Source organism: Halictus rubicundus, chromosome 8 (genome assembly GCF_050948215.1).
Source record: "Halictus rubicundus isolate RS-2024b chromosome 8, iyHalRubi1_principal, whole genome shotgun sequence".
Classification (NCBI taxonomy): domain Eukaryota; kingdom Metazoa; phylum Arthropoda; class Insecta; order Hymenoptera; family Halictidae; genus Halictus; species Halictus rubicundus.
Genome location: NC_135156.1, coordinates 8,730,557 through 8,752,569, shown reverse-complemented (window position 1 = coordinate 8,752,569; position 22,013 = coordinate 8,730,557). Strand labels below are relative to the sequence as shown.

The 22,013-nt window shown below is 43.5% G+C and overlaps 1 protein-coding gene across 7 annotated transcripts in view; it reads left to right on the top strand.

The window, feature by feature from the left end:
• Window positions 1–22,013, top strand: part of Zfh2 (Zn finger homeodomain 2) — a 251,208-nt gene that overhangs the window by 127,070 nt on the left and 102,125 nt on the right. For 6 of the 7 annotated variants that reach the window (XM_076791353.1, XM_076791355.1, XM_076791354.1 and 3 more), the window contains one exon: window positions 1,485–1,932. In XM_076791353.1, the coding sequence (XP_076647468.1) occupies window positions 1,485–1,932 (448 nt within the window). The other variant, XM_076791359.1, reaches the window with a different exon arrangement.

Here is a 22,013-nt window from a genome sequence, read left to right as displayed (position 1 = left end):
TTTAACCTCTTGGCTACCCCTTAACCTCTTAGCTATGTCACTATACTGCACCCCTCCATCTTTTCGAACGGTACGCCATTATAGTTGCTCGCGTTGAAACTGTTAACCATTCGTGTTGGGTTATCCAAATCTTCCGAATGAAAATATATCAAAATGTCAACCCTCCGACGCGACGCACACTGTTCAATGCTAAATAGTCCAACTTCCAAAGTTTGAATTCTAAATAAATTTTTGCCGGTAGCCATTTGCAATAATCTGATAAAATATTTTTCAAACAAAGATTGGTCTGTAAGTACGCGATAATAAATTCCAATGAAATAGTAGCAAAAAGGTTTTCATGCAATAAAAAAATAAAGACCACTTCAATTTTTTTTTAGCAACATTGAGTCTTTTCATTAACCTATTAGTACCTTCGTGGCTTTTTTAAAAAAGTATTAGGAATTTTAGGTCGAAAACCGATTAGTTTAGGAATTATTCATTTTCTGCCGTCTCCTACAAGAGTTTGAACACTGTGCGACGGCGGAGTCCGGGTCCATTTTGACCCAACGTATTAAAACCTTCGGAGAGTTAATCACATTTTTTATCATTACATTGAATCAGTAAAATGGTACATTAGAAATAACAGAAAGACGGGTTTGCAAGAGATATTTTCAAAAATGAAGCTGTGAAAGATCTCAAGTGCGAGAGTTGAAACTGATTCAACTGTCTTTGTATTTTAACGTACGTGCGATTTCGGTACTAATATTCCTTCCGCGTTTAGTCTCGCTGTAGCTAAGAGGTTAAATTCTTCAACTTAACCGAGAACTTAATTTTAATACTTTGTTCGGTGTACGTCGAGGCTTAAATCGTACGTTTAGGAAACTTTGCGGAAAAGTCGAATAGCGTTGTTAAAAGTTGCGTCGGAATGTGCTTTAAATAAATTTCACCGTGCAATCTCGGCCAGCACGGTTTAAAATGAACGCAGACAGAAAGACGACTAGGATGTCGGCTTATACGCGTTCCGTATTAATCTATAGTCTATAGTTTAAAATAGCCCTAGAAAAGTTTCTTTGTACCGATAATAAGTACCGACAATAATGCCGGGACGTAAAGTGACGTAATAGCGACAGTTGAAAAACGGTAATTTGCGTAGTGGAACGAGGCATAAAATGATCCCTGCGTTACATTATTAACGCACCGCGAACACGACACGTAGTTTTTAGTCAGCTGCGTCGACTGTTCGCGGCGGGAGAGAACGCTTCGCTTAGAGTCCTGACGATTCATTTTAAAAATGCTGAACGTCGAGCGTCCCTCCGGATTGCGATTCTGATTAAACCTTCTTAATTTGTTCATTTTCAAGGTCGGTGGACAATTAGGAAGCAATGCAAATTCGGTAGATATCGCTCGGGGAAAGTTGATGGTTCGGCAAAGTATCGCTACTAAATCCTTCGATCCGGATCGGTGTGCACCAATGAGCCCTTGATCTAATCGAGCGGACTGTTCAGGTCTGGTTCCAGAACGCCCGCGCCAAGGAAAAGAAAGCTAGATTAGCGGCAGGCCTGCCGGCGGAAGGTTCCGCGGTGCAACCGCATCGCGGCCCGACCGGGCCCGACGAGTGCCGACTCTGCTCGGTCCGATACTCAGCGAAATCGCCTCTGCAGGAGCACGTATTCTCTCGACGACACATCGAGTCGGTGCGTGTCGCTGTCGAAGAGGGTAGCCTGGTGCCGCCGACGCCCGGCGCACCGATCGTTCCCGCCGGCAACAACTCTGGCCCGGGGATGGGCAACGCGTCGGTGGTTGGCGCCACCAACCAGCAAGCCAGCCAGCAACAGCAATCGGACGAAAACATGATGTACGGATCCTTGTTCCTTCACCCTACGGCGATGTTCCAGCCGCAGCAACAACAACACCCGGGTGCCGCGACGCCTAGTACGGCTACCACTACGCCCGGTGAGTGCCTCGCTGACCTCTTGTAAAAGCGACCGTTCGACACGCGTCTCGTTCGAAATTCGTCCACTTTTCAAACGACAAGGATTCGTATACCTCAAGAGTCTCGAAACTCGTCCGTATTTCACCGTGTATCGATCGTCGACTCTTGATCGCGAACGTCCGAGACCGCGTTCTCTGTCTTTCTCCCTTTCTTTTCATCTTCTTTCTTTCTTTTTTTTTTTTTACTCTTCGACTGCCGACACGAGCCGTTCTACGAGGCGTTCGTAGAAACTCGCGAGAATCTCTTCCCTCTATTCGTTTCGCTATCTCGAGAACGAATTTCGAACTTGCGCGAGCTACGTCGTTGTATGTTGTGCACGTGTTCTTTGTTTACCGCGTGTATTACATACACCTGTACAATTTGGCCCGTGTGATACTCTAGGGGGCCCGACGCTATATGGAATTTATACAGAGGTTTCGAAAGATCTTTACATGTATAGTGCGAATATAATATACCCAGAGCTAGGCAATACTGAAAGTTCCTATCAGATGACTATTCTAGCGTAAAACAAGAATGCGAGAGGGCGAAAGAGAAGTATAGCGTGCCTGTGCGTGTGTTTGAGTCCGTTTTGCGAGTGTGTGGGGAAAAATAAACGCGTCTGAGAGAGTATGATCGAGAGAGAACGCAAGAAAGAATGACAGAGAGATAGAGAGAATAGAATAATTGACAAAAAGAAAAATAGAAGCGTGAGCAAATAGAGAGAGAGAGAGAGAGTGTGTGCATCGAGCATTAGCCTTTAAACAAACGATCATCGCAAACTGGAGAGATACAGATTATTACGAACTTTATTATTATATTTTATAATGGATTCTTAGTACTATCCATTTCGATTATTACTCGAAGCGTTTGATGCATTATAGTATAGCCAGAAACAAAAGAACGGAGACTACACAGCTGTGTGTACGACATCTTTTAATTCCTACGTAGCGTAGCGAAGTATTTTGCTCCCTCTCCTCTCGCGCCCCCCCCCCACCCCCTATACCTTTGTTTCTCCCTGTTTCGATTTTACATTATTATTATTATCATCATCGTCATCATCGTCGTCATTATCCGCGAAGCCATTCCAAGACCGTGACCATCCGGCACGGGGGAAAACCTTTAAACGTGCTCGTGTAGCACGCGCCTGTAAATACTTCGCGAGCGTTCACTGTTGTCCGAGGCCCGGATAGGGCCCCTTTTAGAACGAACGGTCCCGATTCTGGCCTCCGCGTGGAGTTACACGTAATCGGTAGAGAGAAACGCGATCGAGAACGCGACGCGTTTGCACATACATACATTTAATCCATCATGCCCCCCAACCTCGCGTCACCCTGAACCCTAAGCGTCTCGTTTTCTTTCTCCCCCGCTCTCCCACCCTTCCCTGTCCCACCCCTCCCTTCGCGTCGTCGCGACGTAAGAGAATCCTATTTGCCATTACGACGACATCGATCTTAATCAGGGCTAGTACTAATTACTATTATTATTTTATGCGTTAGTTATTTATGAGTTCCCGTTTTGTGATAGCCACACTCTCGCCCGGCCCCGCACGCTATCGACAGCGAGACTCGCTCGCGACTGTCTTCTCAGCCTTGGGCAGCCCCCGACGCACGTCCATTTTCCTTTCGCGCTTACCCTCTGTCTATTCTCCGCTCTTCTCGAATCGCGTCGTTTATTATTATTCTCGTTTCTCCTTCTCCCTTTGATTTGTTCGATTTTCGCCGCGAACCCCGTGCTCGCAGCCGACGAGGGTGTGGCTCCGTTTCTCGCTTTTTTCCTTCACCGACACACGAGTTCAACACGACACACGCGCGATTCCGTTTTCGCGGAATCACGGATACGCATAACACACGATACATGTGCACGTACATGAAACAATGTTATGTATGTCGGTCCTACTATTCTTGTGTATATAGCTTATTATTATTATTATTATTATTAATTATTATTAATTATTATTATTAATTATTATTATTATTATTATTATTATTATTATTTTATATTAATAATATTATATTATTTTTCCGTTCTAGTCTAAAATAAAGCTATACTATCGTAAGATTAATCCTTGGTTTTTTTTCTTATTTGACGTTGTTTTCATCCTGTGTTTCATCCCCCTGGCACCCAGTTCTTTTTCTTTTGCTGTTTACTTTTCGGGTAAGTGAGCTACGGTGTTGTTCAACAAGCGTTCTTCAAGGTAATAATCGACCAGTATACGAATGTAGGATTGTTTATTGTAATAATTGCCACGTTTGTGCTTGAATAGACGCGGTCTCATGCGTAAAACGTATGGCACGATCTTCTCTGCGTTGTGTGCGTGATTTTCAGGAGGATTTTCTATTAACAGTGTTGTGTTAAATAAGTTTTAGTTGTACAGATGTGGGATGCGTTTGAATTGAATAATTTGTTATCGGAGCTGGTAGGAAGGATGGCATTGATTGATATAAATTATTTAGTTATAGGTACCGTTCCTCGAGGTGTTTCACAGTTTTATATATTTTCCTCGTAAACGAATTTTTACTCCTTCGCTAACGTTATTTTTCAACTGAAGGCAAATTCTATTTCACCGTCACCGCTGTTCAACAATTAGCGAAAACATAGGAGCACGTACAGTCTAAATTTTCTTTTTCTTCTAGAAAGTTGTACGCGACGAAGATGTTCTAGTCAGAAGGAAAGTGTCGGTGCAAGGAGTTAATTGAATTAGTTTAATTTCGTAGGAATCTCTAGGTTTACGCGTGCAATTACCGATACGGTTCGAAATTACTCGATTCTTTAGACCCACCTCGGAGATTTCATTAACCGGTGAAAAAACGATTGGTTCCCGAGAGGGTGCGAGCGCGGGGGTGGGGGAGATCCAGGGCGTACAGCTATTGACAACGATGACTTCGTAATTGTTACGTGACTTATAGCCGACTTTCTAAGGTTTTGTCGATCGACCGGCCGGTAATTAGTCGCGGTACTTTTTCGAGGCGTCTCCGGTATAACAATAGAACCGATCTATACACGACGATGCGTGGGGAGGTGGATGATTGCGAGTTGCGGGGACCATTGTACACACGGTCATGGTCGGCGTTGACGGGCCCGTTCACTGCCACCGACACCACCGCCACGAAATTCCCTAAAGGACGCGATTCACGCGCTGAATGGAACGAGACGCATTCAAGGAAAACGAGAACAAAGGGTTCGGATATTCACTCGGAAAATTGATTCCTTAGTGACGGCGACGCCGTCGTCGCCGCCGCGTTTCAACTTTGCCTCCTCGTCTTCGCGTCCTTTGTCGCCGCGGCGTCGCAACAAAGGCTTGATATTCCTTGGAAATCTAATAATCCTTTGTTTAGCCCCTCGCGTAAACATTCGACGCGTGAAATCCGTCGATGAAACTCATTTTCTGCGGCGAGGACCGACGCTCCTTATTAACATTTTCTACAGCCCTGGCACGAGGCATTCAAAACGTCCATCATCATAATCATTCGAATATTCGACGTGGGAAATATTTTCATTACAATACAGGCTAATGAACCGGCAACGCTCGTCGTGCGTAAGGGATATATTGATCGAAAAATTAGTTTGCTTGCTTTTTTAAAAAGTAGAGGATAACTTTACAATGATTTCTATTACTAGGTGCTTTTTGCAATCCGTCGTCAGCGTTCCTAAGCTTTTTCTCACAATTTTCACATAACCACGAACAGTTTATTATTTTATGTTCAGTAAAAGGAGAAGAGACTTCTGTCATACTTGCTTTCGATATTTTGAATTTTTTAATGGTCGCGTTCACGATTTTGGTCGAATATTTTTCCTAGGCCGAGTAGATTGTCCACCAAAAACTATCAATAAAAATGGAATTGCATATCCAGAGGTTAACTATTAAAGCGTTTCTTTTAAAAATTGTACAGACAAATCTCGATCCCAGTAATGGAGTCCTTTCAGACTTCGAAAACCTTCGATCCCGATTAAAAATATGAAAATTGTGCTGTTAAGTCAAAAAACGGAGTACAAACGGTTTCGAACGGTCGCGTCATAATACTATCTGCCTCTGATCTTAAAGACCTCTTGAAAATTCGTTCAAACATTCATGTGTATTCACCGCGCAATAAGCATATGAATACGCGCAGGCATAAAAGAGGATTTCAAAGTGACGATATTACATCGTCTTTGGAAGATCACGAATGGCGTACCGCGTGCGATTCAGGGGCGCCGAAAGGAGGATAGGGTTCAAGGTGATCCACGGTCACGTGTGCAAAGAATCGTTCCTCCGCGTCGATTCGCGCATGAAAACATTTCGGGAGGGAAGGGGGGGGGGGGTTAGTTGAACAGGGAGGGGAAGAAGAAAAAAATGTACGTAAAAATTCATGAAGCTCGTGTTTCCGAGGTATAGTTCGCTCGCGTGGCTCGTGGCGGGCCACGTGTCGGCGCCTACGACGGGTTAGGTGTGCGCGCACGTTATTTTGAAAACGGTGTCGTTAATAGAAGAGGCGGCTCCCGGGGTCGCTACACGAAATACCGGTACGTGTTTTGTAGCGAACCGGGGAACGATTATACGTGCGATTCGTGAAATTATGCAAAGCACAGGACGGAGCCGCACAAAGGACGCTGTTGATTCGCGTGCGCGGAGGGTGTGTAAACGACTCGCATGGCAGGCACGTGGCCCCGTCGACGAGGGAATGCAAATGATAACTGGTCTCGAGGGTTGGACATTCTTTTTGTTCGGCCGACGAGCCGTGCGCGCGCGTTCCGGGCTCGCACGAAAATCGCGGAACCGAGAGTACGCGGTCCCTGCTCGTAACCAACGAGAGCCATCACCCTACTCGAGCACCGTTTACGATCCAATTAGCTTTACATCTGACGGAGAAACGGTTCCGTGGTAGCTTTGTACGCGCGGAACGAACGCAGGCTAATTACTCGGCCGAACTGCGAATTGCCGCGGGTAACTCGACGCCACGGTCTCCATGCATTTCTGTGCAGCCGATCTAAAATTAAATCTCCGACTTTTTCTACAAATTTGTAACTCGGCGAATGCGAGTAGAAGCCTTTTTTCGCAGCCGTCATTCGTTGAGATGAAAATGCGATTTTCCTGCCTAAGTATGTACCACACAGGGTGTTCCGTAAATGGTGGGAAAAATTTTAGGAATAGATTCCTAGTGGTTAGAGAGGAAAAAAAGTTATATCAACGTAGGTCCGGAAAAGATTAGTTACCGAGTTACAGTGAATTCTCGATATATGTCATCAACACGGGTCTTGCCAGCGTCGTTTATCGTCCACTGCTCGGCGTCCGAGGCCTCTCGAGATTCGCGACCCCTCACGGGGTACACCCCGCCACTTACCTGGTACTTTTTACTCGACACGGTACTTAAGCTTTATGTAGTTGTAATATCCACGGATTTAGAACTCTCTCGATTCCAAATTCCATAAATTAGTCCATGGAAGTAGCTGGCCGCATGATCCTCCGGTAGTCTGGAACTCAGGACGGGGATAAAAATTGATTACGCTCGCATTTATTCCGACACGATTCGCATATACAATCTAAAACTCTGTCCGACAGAAGGGAAGCAAGAAATCAGAATTCCATTTCTCCTCGGTACAACAAATTGCTCCTCCAACTTCTGTCCATTCCATCGTCGACTTCGTAACTTTGAAGTGAACTCTTCGAAGACGACCATAAATCTAACTCCTGAGATTGCAAACCTATAGTTTTATTATTTACATAACGAAAGATCTGTACGTATTGTTCATTTCTTCTTTATTTATTACGTTATATAATATAAGGTTGCCTGTCCAGTCAATGAGCATAATTCATATTAAACGAAAAAATAACATTTATACTGCTCTTTTGCTTTTGGTATAATTTTGAAAGAATCATTATGGTGAAAATTAATTTAGAGAAATTCTAATAATATTTTAATATTTGTACTTTAGGGAATTTCCAAGTTGAAATTAATTTTAAAAGAATTGTTATGATGAAGATTAATTTCGAGAAATTCTAATATCTTAATTTTAACTTGAACTTCAGGGAATTTTGAAGTTGAAATTAACTTTAAAAGAATTATTATGCTGAAAATTAATTTAGAGAAATTATTCGAGGTCTTTTCTAACGAGGTCTTTCTTCCAACCTATTCGACACTACATTAATTTATTTAGCAGTTGTCCAAACGACATCCCAGGTATTCAAAGTTAGTAAATCGCGACGTCTACAATTTGTATTTTGAAATGGTTCGATGATCCTAGTTTCTTTATGTAATTATCATTCAATAGAGTACCTCAGCTCATTGATTAGAAATTGATGTTCGTTGGTGATTTGGCCCATTTTTCGTTCAATCCTAGATTTTTAATACAAGCTATAACCATGAAATATTGTTAGAATTGGGTTCTGGAATTTAAGATCTTAACAATGAGCTTTCCTATAGAATACTAATTTGACCAGCCTTGTGGGTCAAGTGTTTTTCCCCGAGGAAAAATATTCTTACCGAAAAAGTTGTAAAAGGGCGCAAAGGGCTAAAGCACACGTCGGTATCGTGAATTCTGGACGCCGCGTGACACCTTTCCGCGGCGTCGCTGTAGAGGTAACGAACCCTCTCGATCTATCGTTGTCGCAAATAGGGTGTTTACATTGAAACGTCCCGCGCGATCTGAAATCACAGTAGCGTCAAGAGCGGTCGTAGAATCGACAGCCCAAACGAGTTCACCTGGTAGAGGATCTCCCGTGGAAGGGCCTTGGGGACGCCACCAGGTAAGAATTAGCATGCCGTGAGGCACTCGAGACCCTTCTTTTTTCTGTTCTGCCGCCGTCGGGAACCCTCGCGGTCTTCGTTTATTCGCCTTTAATCCCTTTGGCTCGAACGCTAGGACCGCACGGTCGACTCTAAGGTGGTGGCAGCGGAGGAGTATCTCGAATTCGTTCGTCTCTCCCACTTTCTGCATCCTTTACCTCCTCCTCCTCCTCCTCCTCCTCCTCCTCCACCTCCTCGCCCCTTCTCTTCTCTCTCCTGTTTCTCCTCCTCCTCTCTGCCCCCTCTCTCTGTTACCGTCCGCGTTCCATGTCCTTCTCCTTTCTTCTGCCGTGTCCCAGGCCATATGTTACCCGATACACGGCGGAGCTATTAATTATATCGATCTATATAGGCAGTGTAGTTAGCCGTAGCAGCGAAAAGCAGTACCAGGTCCCGCAACGCTTTATGGTTCTTCTTTCCCCCTCGATCGTTTCTCTTCCCCTCCTCGTCTCTCTCTCTCTCTCTCTCTCTCTCTCTCTCTCTCTCTCTCGCGCTGTTTCTCTCCCCGGCAACGGGGTGAGAACCTAAAAAAATGCTGCAGTCTCTCGCGCGTTGCACAGAAATACATAAAACTCGGCCAGAGGCATAAATCATTAGGGGCCCGCGCGGAGGAAACTATTATGTGACTCATGCCGGGGTACAGAGATCAGACCGTGGAGATCCGAGGAGAAGGGAGCCGAAAAAAATATTGCTACAGGGGCTGAGAGTTCACCCTAGGGTTGCGGTAATCGTCCTCGATGCCGCTTTTCCGTCCCCGGTAAAAAATATGGAAACCGTTCGATACCCCGGCCACGGATTTATTCCGTTAATCGAGCTCCGGGATTATCGATCCGACCGCGGTTCATGGAAGCGCGAGTCACATTCGGCGGTGCCATGATCCATAAGTAAGCAGACGTTGGGCGTGAGAACAGCATTTGGTATGCCATTGTCGTTTGCCGGTTGTTAATAGATTAAACCTAGCCGAGTCGATCGTAGAAAATGGTTTCTTTTCGTAATAATTTCATTATTAAAAGCATCTGAAAAATCTAATAATTTTTACTGGAAGCATCTCGGTAATTTTACAATGATGATGGGATAACAAATGTGAAATTGGTCGTTTAGCTGGTGGCGGTGCTGTTCGATAAATCGCTTTCACTTTATTTAATTTTTGCGGTCACCGAGACGGCGGCGGAACACGTTGGAACGTTTCGAAGTATTCGGAGCGGCAAAGAATAGCACCAAAAAGGTCGTAACGAGCATAATTGGGAATACAAAGGGTCGAATCGTTTCGGAAAAAGAAAACAGAATACGATCTGCGCCCGTTGGAGCGTTCCCGCGGATTGTTTACTTTCGCCGAACGCAAGAGCCGTAACGAGAAATTCCTGGAAGAATTTCTTTCGGGCCCTTGGCTCAGGTAGACTTTGCGTCGGACAAGGTGCTGAGAGGAGAGCCTGGCGTGAAACGAGTCACGAGACCGCGTTCGTGAATAAGCTAGTAAAAGTAGCGAACTATGTATAGAGGCCGGGGAGACGACTCTTCCCTCCGCGCCGCACTTTTTCAAAGGCGCTACTGGAATCCGGCAAAAAACTCACCGGTTGGCTACTGGTCACTCTAATGCTCGCCTATAACGTACCCAGGTGATTTTCAACGCCGGCTCGTCCTCGATGACGATTACGAGGAAGCGTCGCGTCGCGTCGCGTCGCGGCCGCTTTCGGTGACCTCGACGCCGCGCACTGCGCCGAAACCGGGAATCTAATTGGAACGAAAATCTATTTTTCATGCTTCTCAACTTCCAATTACATTCGACAGAATGACTCCATTTAACACTGCCCTGTCGATCATGTTTAAGTGACAGAACTATTTCTCCAGACTCAGAAATGCATTTTTCTGCGGTCGGCGAAGTGCGAAAATTTTGAGAAAGTATTAACAATAATAATAAGTTTATTTTTTCAGCCTCTAGGCCACGAAAGGGGACTCGGTTTACAATAGAAAAATTTCATTCGTCTATACAGCATTCCTTTAAGCCTAATTTCTAAAATGAAAATAAATGAACTACTCCAAGGGATTGAGAAAGTAATTAACACCACAAATCTTCACTTTTCAGTTTCTGTTATTACTAAATAAATCGGTTTGATTTTACCTAATTTTTGTGGCGGCTGAGTTGGCGGTCAACACGTTAGTGTATTATAGTTGTCATTGATTGGACAAAAGAATTATAGTAGTCAGTGGGATTGGAACAAAAAGAATCGAGTGCACAGGAAGTTACTTCTGACCGTGTATTCATAAAGAAACGCCGTTGGTACCTGTTCTTTTGCAACCTAAATTTTCGGTTTTCTCCAGCCAGCACGTTCGAAACGTTGCGCGGCGTGAAAACGATTCCGGAACGGTCGACAGGTGTCCAAGTAGCGCGATCAAAGATTGCTCGGACGGAGAAACTCGTTAGAAAAATTGTATCCAGGCGACAGACAGAACGCCATTTGATTTTTTGCCCGCGAATCACGGCCGTTTATTTCACTTTTCCCTCGTCAGTGTAATTATTGTCGCTGGAATGCAGCAGCGGCGTTTCTCGCATTCGCTGAACGAGCCGGCTCGTTCTCTTTCTCCTTTCTTGAGAATTATAAGCGAACCGTTTTGGCGATTCGTCTTTATTACGCTGCTCGGGGGAAAGCGTGATCGGCAAAATGTGATTTTTTGCCATTTATAATAATTATACAGCGATGATTATATGCATTTATGAGAAAAATGAGAAGGTGCAATTTTTAGACAGTAAAAATATTAAAGGAATTTAAAGATACCGTTAAATTATTTTCAACCTACTGAACATATTAAGAAAGAAAACAGTTTGTTGCTATTCCGATAGAAAATTTTTATTTCGCATGAAGATCCGCTGTCTTAATAATATAATATAACATTCTGTTATTTCAGTCGACACAGCAAAATACAGTGTGTTTTATAAAATACATCATTTTGTAAGTGTGTAATATTTTCCTTGAAAATGAGTATTATTTTTCTACACTTTGCAGGAATTACAAACTTTTTAAACGTAACAGAACATTAACCACGAATTTGCAATACTTGTCACGAAATTTCATATGACTCCGTTTTTGCAAGAAGTATAAAATTATAGTTGAGAGATGTAAAATTATAGTTCAGATGACTTCAACATTGTATTAATGAGTTCAATGATCGTAGAATACTTCAGTGTGCACAGAAGTTGTCAGCAAGACGAATCTAATTTTTCGCCAAAGTACACGTTCTATTTTCAACCCCATTCTCTGAGAAATGATAGTCGGCCGTGGCATTGCGCATAATTCCCTTCCGCGAAATTAATAAAAATCCCGACAATAATTCATCACCGCTCCAACGCGACTGGGTGCACGGCAAAAATTTCACCGCAATTGTGCGTGGATGATGCCAAGGCGACCGAATTGTTACGGGCGGAGAACGATGGTACCATAAACTCCGCGAAGGCAACACGGCGAGACGAGTTATGGCAATGATGCCGGGAGTTCCACGCATGACTCGGCACGATGCAAGTACCGATGGACCTTGAGGCAATCAAAAAAGAGTAAAGTCGCTCGGTATCTTGATGTGGACCGAGCAGTCAGCGATACAAAAGAATCAATTGCTAATTATTAAAATCTCGCACCGTTACAGTTTTATGTAATTCCCTCTGCAAACGACGACGATAACTTTTCCGAGGCCGCTTTAATTAAATGTGCGACGTAAACGTTGTTGCAAAAGTTGTTCCAGACTATCTGCACACGTATATTTTCATCTCGCGTATCTGGTTAATTGAAAATACGATTTTATCATTTTCTAAGAAAATTACGATGCTAATTTAAACCTGTTCGGTGGCTGTCTTGTATATTTCATATTGCTTTTACCAAACAAAAAGTGTAGAAAACTTATCATTCGTTAAATACAATGACACAACATTGGTGTAATTTGAAACAGTGAAACTAGTAGAAGAATTGAAAAATACTGTTATATTGTTTTCAACGTATTAAACATGTTAAGAAGGAAAATAAATTTTTATTTCACTCCAGTTTGCTGCAATTCAGGTAGAAAATTTTTTTTTGCTTAAAGATCTAAATAATAACATGCGATGACGCTGAATATTTCCTTCTAGCTTTTCCATTCTCAAATCCTTGTTGCCGTCGATTCTATTCTCGAACTGTAATTTATTGTTACATCGTTTAAGCATGTTCAGATATATTATGGAAGTGTCTTGCGGCGTTGCAAATACCTACTAACACGTTGATGTTGAATATTTTATTAAAGTAGAAATTACGATAATTTCCATCGAAGTCACCCTTGACATTTGACTCTGAACTAAATAGGATACGCGATATTTGCCATCGATCAAAAGTTCAGCTCTCCATTATATTTTCAATGTGTTTTCACCGTGACGGCTATTTATACAAACATTTCGCTTCGATGTATGTCCACATTTTCTCCGACTCTGATTTAAAGAAACTCTACAAACTTTTAAAGTTTTTATAAAGTAGGAAACGAATAGTGTAATAAGTAATCGGAATAATTAACAATGAACAGAGAATAATATTGAGAAAATGGTAAAAAGTATAGGATACTATACAAACTGTATCAAAAGCTAATAAATCTTCATTAAGAGGAACGTAACGGAAGAAAGTCATAAATGTTACAGTAGCTTCTTGTTCGTGGCGAGTTGTAGGTCGCGGAAGATTGAACCTAACCTCACAGATTTGCATTTTTACTAGGCCATGATTTCGAATCGAATGGAACGTGTAATTTCTGTTAAACGTATTAATAATTCCCGTGGTTCGCAACATTTACAAATTAAGCGTAATATATCGGAATATTACGTTGTACGGTGTAATAGAAAAATGGTGATTGTACAATGCACACAGAGGTATCTGCATTTAAATCTAGCAGTCGCAGCAATCAAAGATCGCTTGCGTCGAACTCCGTCATTTGTATACAAGATACGGCATCGCTCGCACGTGGCGCAAATCGCCCTTCGTACAGCTGTTTAATGGAAGCTTAGGATATACATATTTATGTCTAAATCACGCGATTCGAAAAACAGGAAGGAACTCGATATGTTTGCACACGGAGCTTGAACGAGAAAATTGTTTAAACTTAACCACACGCGGAATATTTTATTCTCTACAAATGTATTGTTCGCGGAATGTATTATTTTCTACAAATAACAGCGTGACGGTGCTCTAATTAATTCTTAGAGGCGAACCGCATGATAAAAAAAATTACGAAACCTTTAGAAATATAAGTCAAGATCTGTAAATAATAATCTTTATTTGTCACAAATTCTTTGAACACATTTTCGATCCACTAAAATTGACGTGAAAGTACCTGCTCGACGGGAATATTCTGTATGACATTTTCCTGGTAGCATTGGTACCTTACATGCATGGGTGCACGTTACATTTTAAGTGAACTTTACGAGTCACGCAACATTTGCAACATGTAATAATCTTCTTCTATAAGAATAATTCAACATCAAATGAAATGTAACTTCATCGTCCCCATGTTATTATGAAGTACGACGAAACTTCTCGGATTTCCAAAGTGAAGGGAAACTCTGCATTACCCAGAAATCATGCTTCACTTCGTTTTTTTCTGATTTATTATTCAAAATGAGGAGGGATGTTTCTATTTTACCTTCCCTGTCTTCATTGCCATTCGAAGAACAGGTACTATATTATATGAACAAGAAATGGCTTTCTTTCAATTTAACTTAATAATCTGTAATTCTCTGATTGTAAAAGAGAAATATCCGAGATCCGTCATATTAACGGGTAGTTCTATTGTTGATATCGACGAACAAAATAACAAAAATTTCAATTGATTCCAAAATTCCAGAATTTTTCTTTGTCCATTCCCATCGTTTTGCTACAGTCCATGTCTCTGAATATGAGTCAGAGTATGAGTCCCTGAATATGAGTATTTGATAAAGAATTAAGCCATCGTATTTGTCGTTAAACGTACTAGAAGATTGAATTTATTTCGAATCAGCTACGATTTTGATACATGCCAGTTTGAAGAGGTTAATTCAATCATTTCCCGCGGAAGGATCCATCTAATTCAAATAATTATGAGATAAATGAAATAAAACGGATCCGGTGGTGGATTCGGTGTTAAACAGCGTCCAGAGAATGATTCCTCAGCGAATGACGCGGCTGAAGGTGCAGCGGAGTTCCTGCGAGCGTGTAGCCGCAAGAGGATGAACGTTGGCCTGGGTGACCGTTGGACGCTCTTGATTTTTCAGGATCTGGGGTAAGCGTGCTCGAAAGAGTATCTAGCCACGGTATCTGCTGGCTAATACCTCGGTAAGGAGGTACACGTAGCTGGGCGCACGGTTGGCGGGTTCGGTGTCTTCAGGGTCCAGAGGCGACCGCAGATCGCAAGCCCCTGCGCAGCCTCTGCTCGCAGGCTACCGCGGCCGAACACGCCGGCTGACGGTGGTTGATGTTGTTGCCTGAATTATACTCTGATTATACTCCGAGTACGCGGCGGCTATGATTAAACATTAAACAACGCCATTACGCCGAGTCAGAGGGAAACGGGAGAGCACGAGAGGTGGTGGCTCGCGTGCGAACGAGGGAGAGAGGCAACGAAGAAGGATCGGAAGGACGAGGAAGAGGATACGGCTGGGAGGGTTCCTCCTCGTCGTCGTCAGGTGACCGCGGTCGCTCGTGTCCTCCTACGAGTTCAGGATTAGCTTGTAATTCCTTCGGCTGGCCGGGCTTCTTTACCCCTCCGCGGCCGCTGACTGTTGCTGACTGCCTGCCTAACCAGAAACAGGAATACCGAGAAGCGTAATTAGCTATTCGCCCGCGAGAGGAGCCTATTTGCTTTACTGCATTCCGCGCGCCACCATTCAGGATGAAACGGGCTTGACAAGAGAAAAGAAAAACAGAGGGAGCAACGGGCGAAAGGAGAAAGAGACCGAGACCAGCCACCCGGAGAAAACCGGCGTACTGCACTCGCGATTACCAGCCAAGGTTGATCCTAACGAGCCGGATCGGCCCGAAACAACGATAGATCGAACCTCCGACACTGACGATTGCGGGACCGACTTTTATCCGGCCAGCATCACGCGAATAAATTGAAACTGGATGATTGGAGAGCCGATCTTCTGTCCGGGGATTAGCACAATGTTCCGTATCCATGATTAGGGGAAAATGGTTAATAGTAGTGACGATCTAACGTCTACGAAATTGAGCCACGGATCCGCGGATCTTTGTGCGAGACAATTGAACAGGTGACAAGTAAAGCTTTATTTTTTCCTTTAATAACGTTCTTTTACTGTTTTAAATTATACCTATTCATTTTTGTCGTAACTGCATCAAATCCGCAATCCACTAATCACTAATAAGGAACGTCATTCAATACTGATGAAACTCTGCAGACTTATACAGGGTGCCCCAGAAAGAGTGTAGGAAAAAGAAAGCGGTGATTCCTGAGGCGATTCTGAGCACATTTTTCCTTTGCCAATTCGCGCGGAACTGCTTTGTTTTCGAGCTATTAACGAAAAACACGGGCCAATCGCAGCGCGGCTATACTGAACGGGTTCCGGCTCGGCCAATGACAACGCCCAGCGGTACCTGTCACCCAGGCGGAACCCGTACACTATAGCCGCGTTGCGATTGGTCCGTGTTTTTCGTTGGTAGCTCGAAAACAGAGCGTTTTGGCGCGAATTGGCAAAGGAAAAAGGTGCTTGGAATGACCTCAGGGGGGCCTTGACCTCAGAAGTAAGGCCTTATTCTCACTCGCCCTGGGACACCCTGTAGTTCAGTGAAAAATATTTCATAGCGACCAATTCAGACGATTATTGTTGCACAAACTTTCCCGCTATCTAAGAATGATGGCGGTGCTGGCTTCGGCAACAATGGGTACCTTTCGAACGCGACACCGGTGCAATAACTCGACGCGTGTCTATACTACGGCCGGACCGTTCTCGTGTCACACATTTCCCGGTTTCTACGCTTTTGCGAGTTTCAATCGGTTTGCGAAATCGGCGGTGTCGCTGTCCAAATCCGAGCAGGCACTGTCCATTCGTTAACAAGAAACCAAATGAGAAAGCAACGCTCCCGCGGTGTCGGCTGGTTGCATCGGCGTTCGCATAAAAATCCGTCGAACGTTGCAACGCTTCTTTCCTCGTTACCGCAATATTACGCTCGAATCCCGTGGTCGGGTTAGCCCGGAATCGGACCGGAGCACGAGCAAACTCATTTCCTTCTCGCGGCGCGCAGCGGGAGTCGATCTTTTCGTCGGTGGACCGCGAACCGGAAGAGACTCTCCCGCCGGTTTAAACAATTTTCCCCGGGATCATGTCGCTGATTCTTCGGGAGCGTGAAACGTGACTGCCATCAAGCTGTTCATCATGGTCCGCGTCGGACTTCGGGTCGGCCGGCGTAATCCACTTTAATGCACTCCTTACCCTGATCTTCCTATCTTGTAGCGGACGGCCGCGTCGTGGAAACGCGATTTTCGAGTTGCAGCCACGGAGCCGTGATGGAACGAACGACCAACGAGAGTCGCCGCGGTTCTGCTACGTGACGTTGCCACGTAGTTCTACGTCGTCGCCCGCGCCTCTATACGTACCGCAAACACGGTTACCTGCAGGCCGACTCGAATCGCATGACTGAAGCACGGAAATTATCAACACCGATCTCGCCCCAGACCCTAAAATTCTGCTACTGGAGTCGCGAAGCTGTAGAAACTACAGCTGAAAAGCATCAGATCGATACAAGAAATTTTTACATACAACACCAATTGTCAATGCTAATTAAGTACTGAATTATGAAAACACTAATCACTGGGGTTCGATATGTCCATTTTATTTTTCTCGTTTATTAACTTGCTTGAAGTAGCATCTGTTTTAAAGCTTCGAGTGTATCTCGCTTAGAGGTCTGGGTAAGCGTAGATAATAAAAAGTTTTGAAGCTATTAACAAAATGAAAAGTATGACACGTCGCAGGAGCTAAATATAAGTTTATATTTTTCACCGATAATTCGAACGCAGCGAAAGTAATAGAGCAACACACTCTTGAAGTTTTCTAGATTGTTCTGTGTTTTAAATTGCACCAACTCAGTTTTGTCCTAAATTGCGTAAAATCCAGAGACCACTGATCATATGACGTGTCTCGGACGTCTTTGTCCAAGAGGTACGCGAGTGCCAATACGCTATTTACGTACTCGCATGACGCGCAGCTATAAAGTCAACTATAACTCTGTTGAAACCTCGAATTTCACGCTGAAACTTTATGAACATTCCAGATACAGTAAATGTTATCGATGCATGTAACTCGATTTTCCCGACCCCCTTAATTGGGTTGAAACATCGCACCGCGTCTCGACCGGTCGTAAAGAATATTTCTAATTAAGGCGCGCATTATTCGAACACTCCTCGCGTGTCCTAAAGAGCAATAAAAACCGGGAACAACAGTAAGCTAAATCAAGCTCGTGTTACTTCGACTCGCATAGAATCGCACCAATTTATTTTACACATCGAGAATCAACTTGACGCTTCGCGTTACACGAGCAGCGTGAATCTAAAACACGGCGGGACTCCTTAAGCTGGTTTCTCGTGAAATTGAAATCGGGCATAACTTAGCTGAATATAGAAAATCGCGTGGACAGTGCTGCAAATGACCAGCGGCGTTTCCTTTTCGTCCGGCAACGCGGCCGACAAAGAGCGATTCTTTCTTTCCTCGTTCCGAGCAGGTTTTCCTGGCTGTCGTTTCCTTTTTCTCGGAGCGTAACGATCCACCGTCGTCCTAACTCGCTTATAATAACTCTCTACTGGCCGGCTAATGACGACCCGGGGTCCTGGCATTATTGTTTCCGCGGCAGATTGCACGGCCGCCTCCTCTGTCCACAATTATTTCGATAATTCGGCCTCGGTTGTTCCAACGCCGGTTGTGACAAACTGCGGTATCATTGGCTGCACCCTTGAATCTCGAAGTGAAATCGTTGCCGCGCGCGGACTCGCTGCAATTTATCTCCATTCCGGCCGAAAAAGGATCGTTCTAATCAAATGATCCGAGCGATCGTTCGTCGAAATAATTGCCGATCTTTCCTATTTCTACGCCCATGGCTTCGACAGCCCCAAATGCATATTCTTATCGAACCAGTTTCCCCGCAAGCTCGCGGGGGTGAAACCGCGATTTTTATTAAATACTTAAAAGCTGGAACCGCAGCGGATCACTAATGGCACCGTCGAGTCCGTTACTCATTCCGCGAATCGACTCACCTTGAGTGCCATAAGCAACGTGGTTGACGTTTCAATACCTCCAACAAAACAGTAAAAACATTTAACGCTAGATTCACCGGACCCGCCAATATGACGGATTCTAATATTTTTAACTCGTGTATATTGAGACTGCAAAGATGCATCCGTGAGGAATTAACAAATTGATTTCTTTGGGTATATATTATTTAAAAAGTGGCTACAAATTTTGATAGTAATGGGAAATAGGCATTTTTCATGCCCCGTAAGCCTAGTGTTAAAAATTGTAGATATACTATTGTATTATTTCCAACTCATTAAAATTAAAAGAGCTGTACATCTATGTAGTCCGGGTGTTTGGAAATTAATACATTTTTTTTCGCGAGTGTATGGTCTGAGGTTCTCAACACCGTAGAGTGGTGTATCTTTGAAGTGAAAATCTTTGGTTGCGTTAATGCAAATATGCTGTAGCCACGAGGTCAATCGCGGTGATCTATCACGGTAAAATCCGTCGAGCGCAATAAACAGAAGCATAAACAGAATTTACGTGTATCATTTTCGGATTAGTTATGATAACGGGAAGTTTCGGGATACGAATCGTCGGGGGAGCCCGAAGAAAGGAATTAAAGATGGCCGTGATCGCCGTTGGATCATCGCCAGAAACGTCGAACGTAACAAAGTTTTTCGAGCTCGGCCGGCGTCGATAAGAGATTCAACGGGGGTGAAGGGAGCACGTCGCGTATTAGGAATTCATATCTTCGCCTGGGGTGGGAGGCTTCTCAAGTGTGATCAATACAGAGTTATTTTTATGAACAGCGATACTCAATCGAGGGAGGGGCACTCGGAGGATACGATTCGGCGGGAGTTATCGGCGCGTGCGTGAAATCATTAATTTGCACATCGAAACTCCCGGCTAAACTCCTCTAACAAGTTGACAATCTACTGCCGGCGCGCTAGGCGGGAATATAAACGGCAGTGTTTAAAATTGAATTGTTCGCTGGCTGACGAGGAGAAAGTACAAAACGCGTTGCCGTGCGAAAGAATCGAGACATTGTCACGCGAGGATTGCAGATTTTCGCGTTCCCCGATGGCGGGAGTAAAATTTTAATGTTTACGCTTTTCACTTTCACATTTATTGCAATCTCTTCCTGCAATACTTTCTCGTATATTTGTTCTACGAATCTTAATGAAATTTCGTAATTTTATGCTTTCAAAAAGCAAATATATATTTGATTTTGATGATAAAAGTCTAACATCTTTAATTTACCGCTACCAGTCTGAAAGAAAGAAAAAATATTCTGCATCAATTGGGAAAAATAGGAACTAGATATAAAAGTCTTTTAACAATTTGAATAAGTTGAAAATAATACATGGACGTTCCTAAAAATTCCTGCAATATTTTTACCGTATAAGCGAAACACAAAACTAGATATTAAACAGATTTTACAAGATTGTTACTCCATTGCGGGCTTATGAAAATTACTAATAGAGAAAATTCTACTTTTACTTAATATTTCTTGCAATTGAGTGGAACAATTTTGATTTCGCATAAAAATCCTCATCAATGTTAAATTCTCTGAACGGATTTATCGTTTCATTGAGTTTCACGGATCAGGTTGAGCTAGAATTGCAAATATTTAATCTGCTAGAAATATTTACGGAACAGCAGCATTTGAGAACCGTCGCGAAAATGCTTGTTCGCGCAGTTTCCGATATTCTTGGCATTCCGAGCCTTTTCTCGGTTTGAAAGTCTGTTCGGGAATGGCGGCCGGGGGTTGGCGGCGGGGGTTGCAGACATACATTAATAACCACGAGATAGGTATCTCCCGTATCCAACGTTGGAATAAGGAGATACATCCCTTGTATAAATGTGTGACTAACGGGTGGAAGCCCGCGCAGAGCTTGTTAGGCAGAAACGAGGAAAACTCGCCCTACAATCCTTTTTACTTATTTTCGAAGTATCCGCAAGAGTCTACCGTCTCCCCCCTCACCCCTTTAGGCTGAATTATTCCTTTCCTGACGTAAGATATCTTTCGATCAAACTCCAACGAAAGCTGCACATCCCACGCCGGGAACAATTTCGCTTCTCTCTCGCGAGCTTTATTTGAACGCGGGTTTCGAATGGAATTTTCTGACGCTCCTGTCATTTGTATTTCTTGCAAACGGTACGGATATTGGCCGCGTAATATCGCCGGAAGTGTTACCTGAAACTTTCTCGTTTTTATGTGGAATTTAATATTTCTATTACAGTCTCGACATTCAATTTTATTTTATTTATCAGCTCTCCAAGTCAGGGAACAGAAATGACATGGAAATGTATTTCTTTTCTATGTAATAAGTGGATAGTAAGAACAAAGTTGTACTTTTGCCACAGGTGACAGATATTTCATTCTTTATTTAATCATTTTGATGCATTGACAATAATCGGTATACTTGAATCTAGCTAATTTTTCTACGTTTCTGGCTTCTGGAAAGTTTCAATTACGTTAGTATTATAAAACATTTAGTTTTAGTTGCGGAAAAATTGCAGATCGTTCCAGCCATTAACGGTGGCGATTGCCTGGCAGACGAGCCTTTCTTCAATTCTCGTGCCGTATGAATTATATCGAATCGAAATTGGAACGGACGGATTAAGTTATTTCCACTGTAGGTGTAATTAGAATTTGAAAAGATATGGTTCCGTGGTTTGTGGAGCTGTTCGCAGCTACCTCGAAAGGCGTGGATCGTATAACTGGAGCATTCAAAGAGCAATTTGCAGAAACGATGAGCGGCCTCCAATTCCCCACGCCCAACGGATCTCCGGATCCGCAATCAGCGTAGCCACAAAGTCTCGTGATCAAAATAATTACCTCACACGTATTACACCGATCAGATTCCGCCAAACATGGGTAACCGAGTTTTCCAAGATGGTAGATCACTTCCCGGACATAAATCTTGCCGAGCGTCTTGCGCTGCTAGGAATGGCGGCATTCAAACCGATCGTTCGGTAGCTTACTTCAAAAACAGTTCCACACAAAACTATGAAAGAATAGTAACCGTATCAAAACAGAGCTTTCAAGGAAACTTGTTGAAATGAACATAATTAT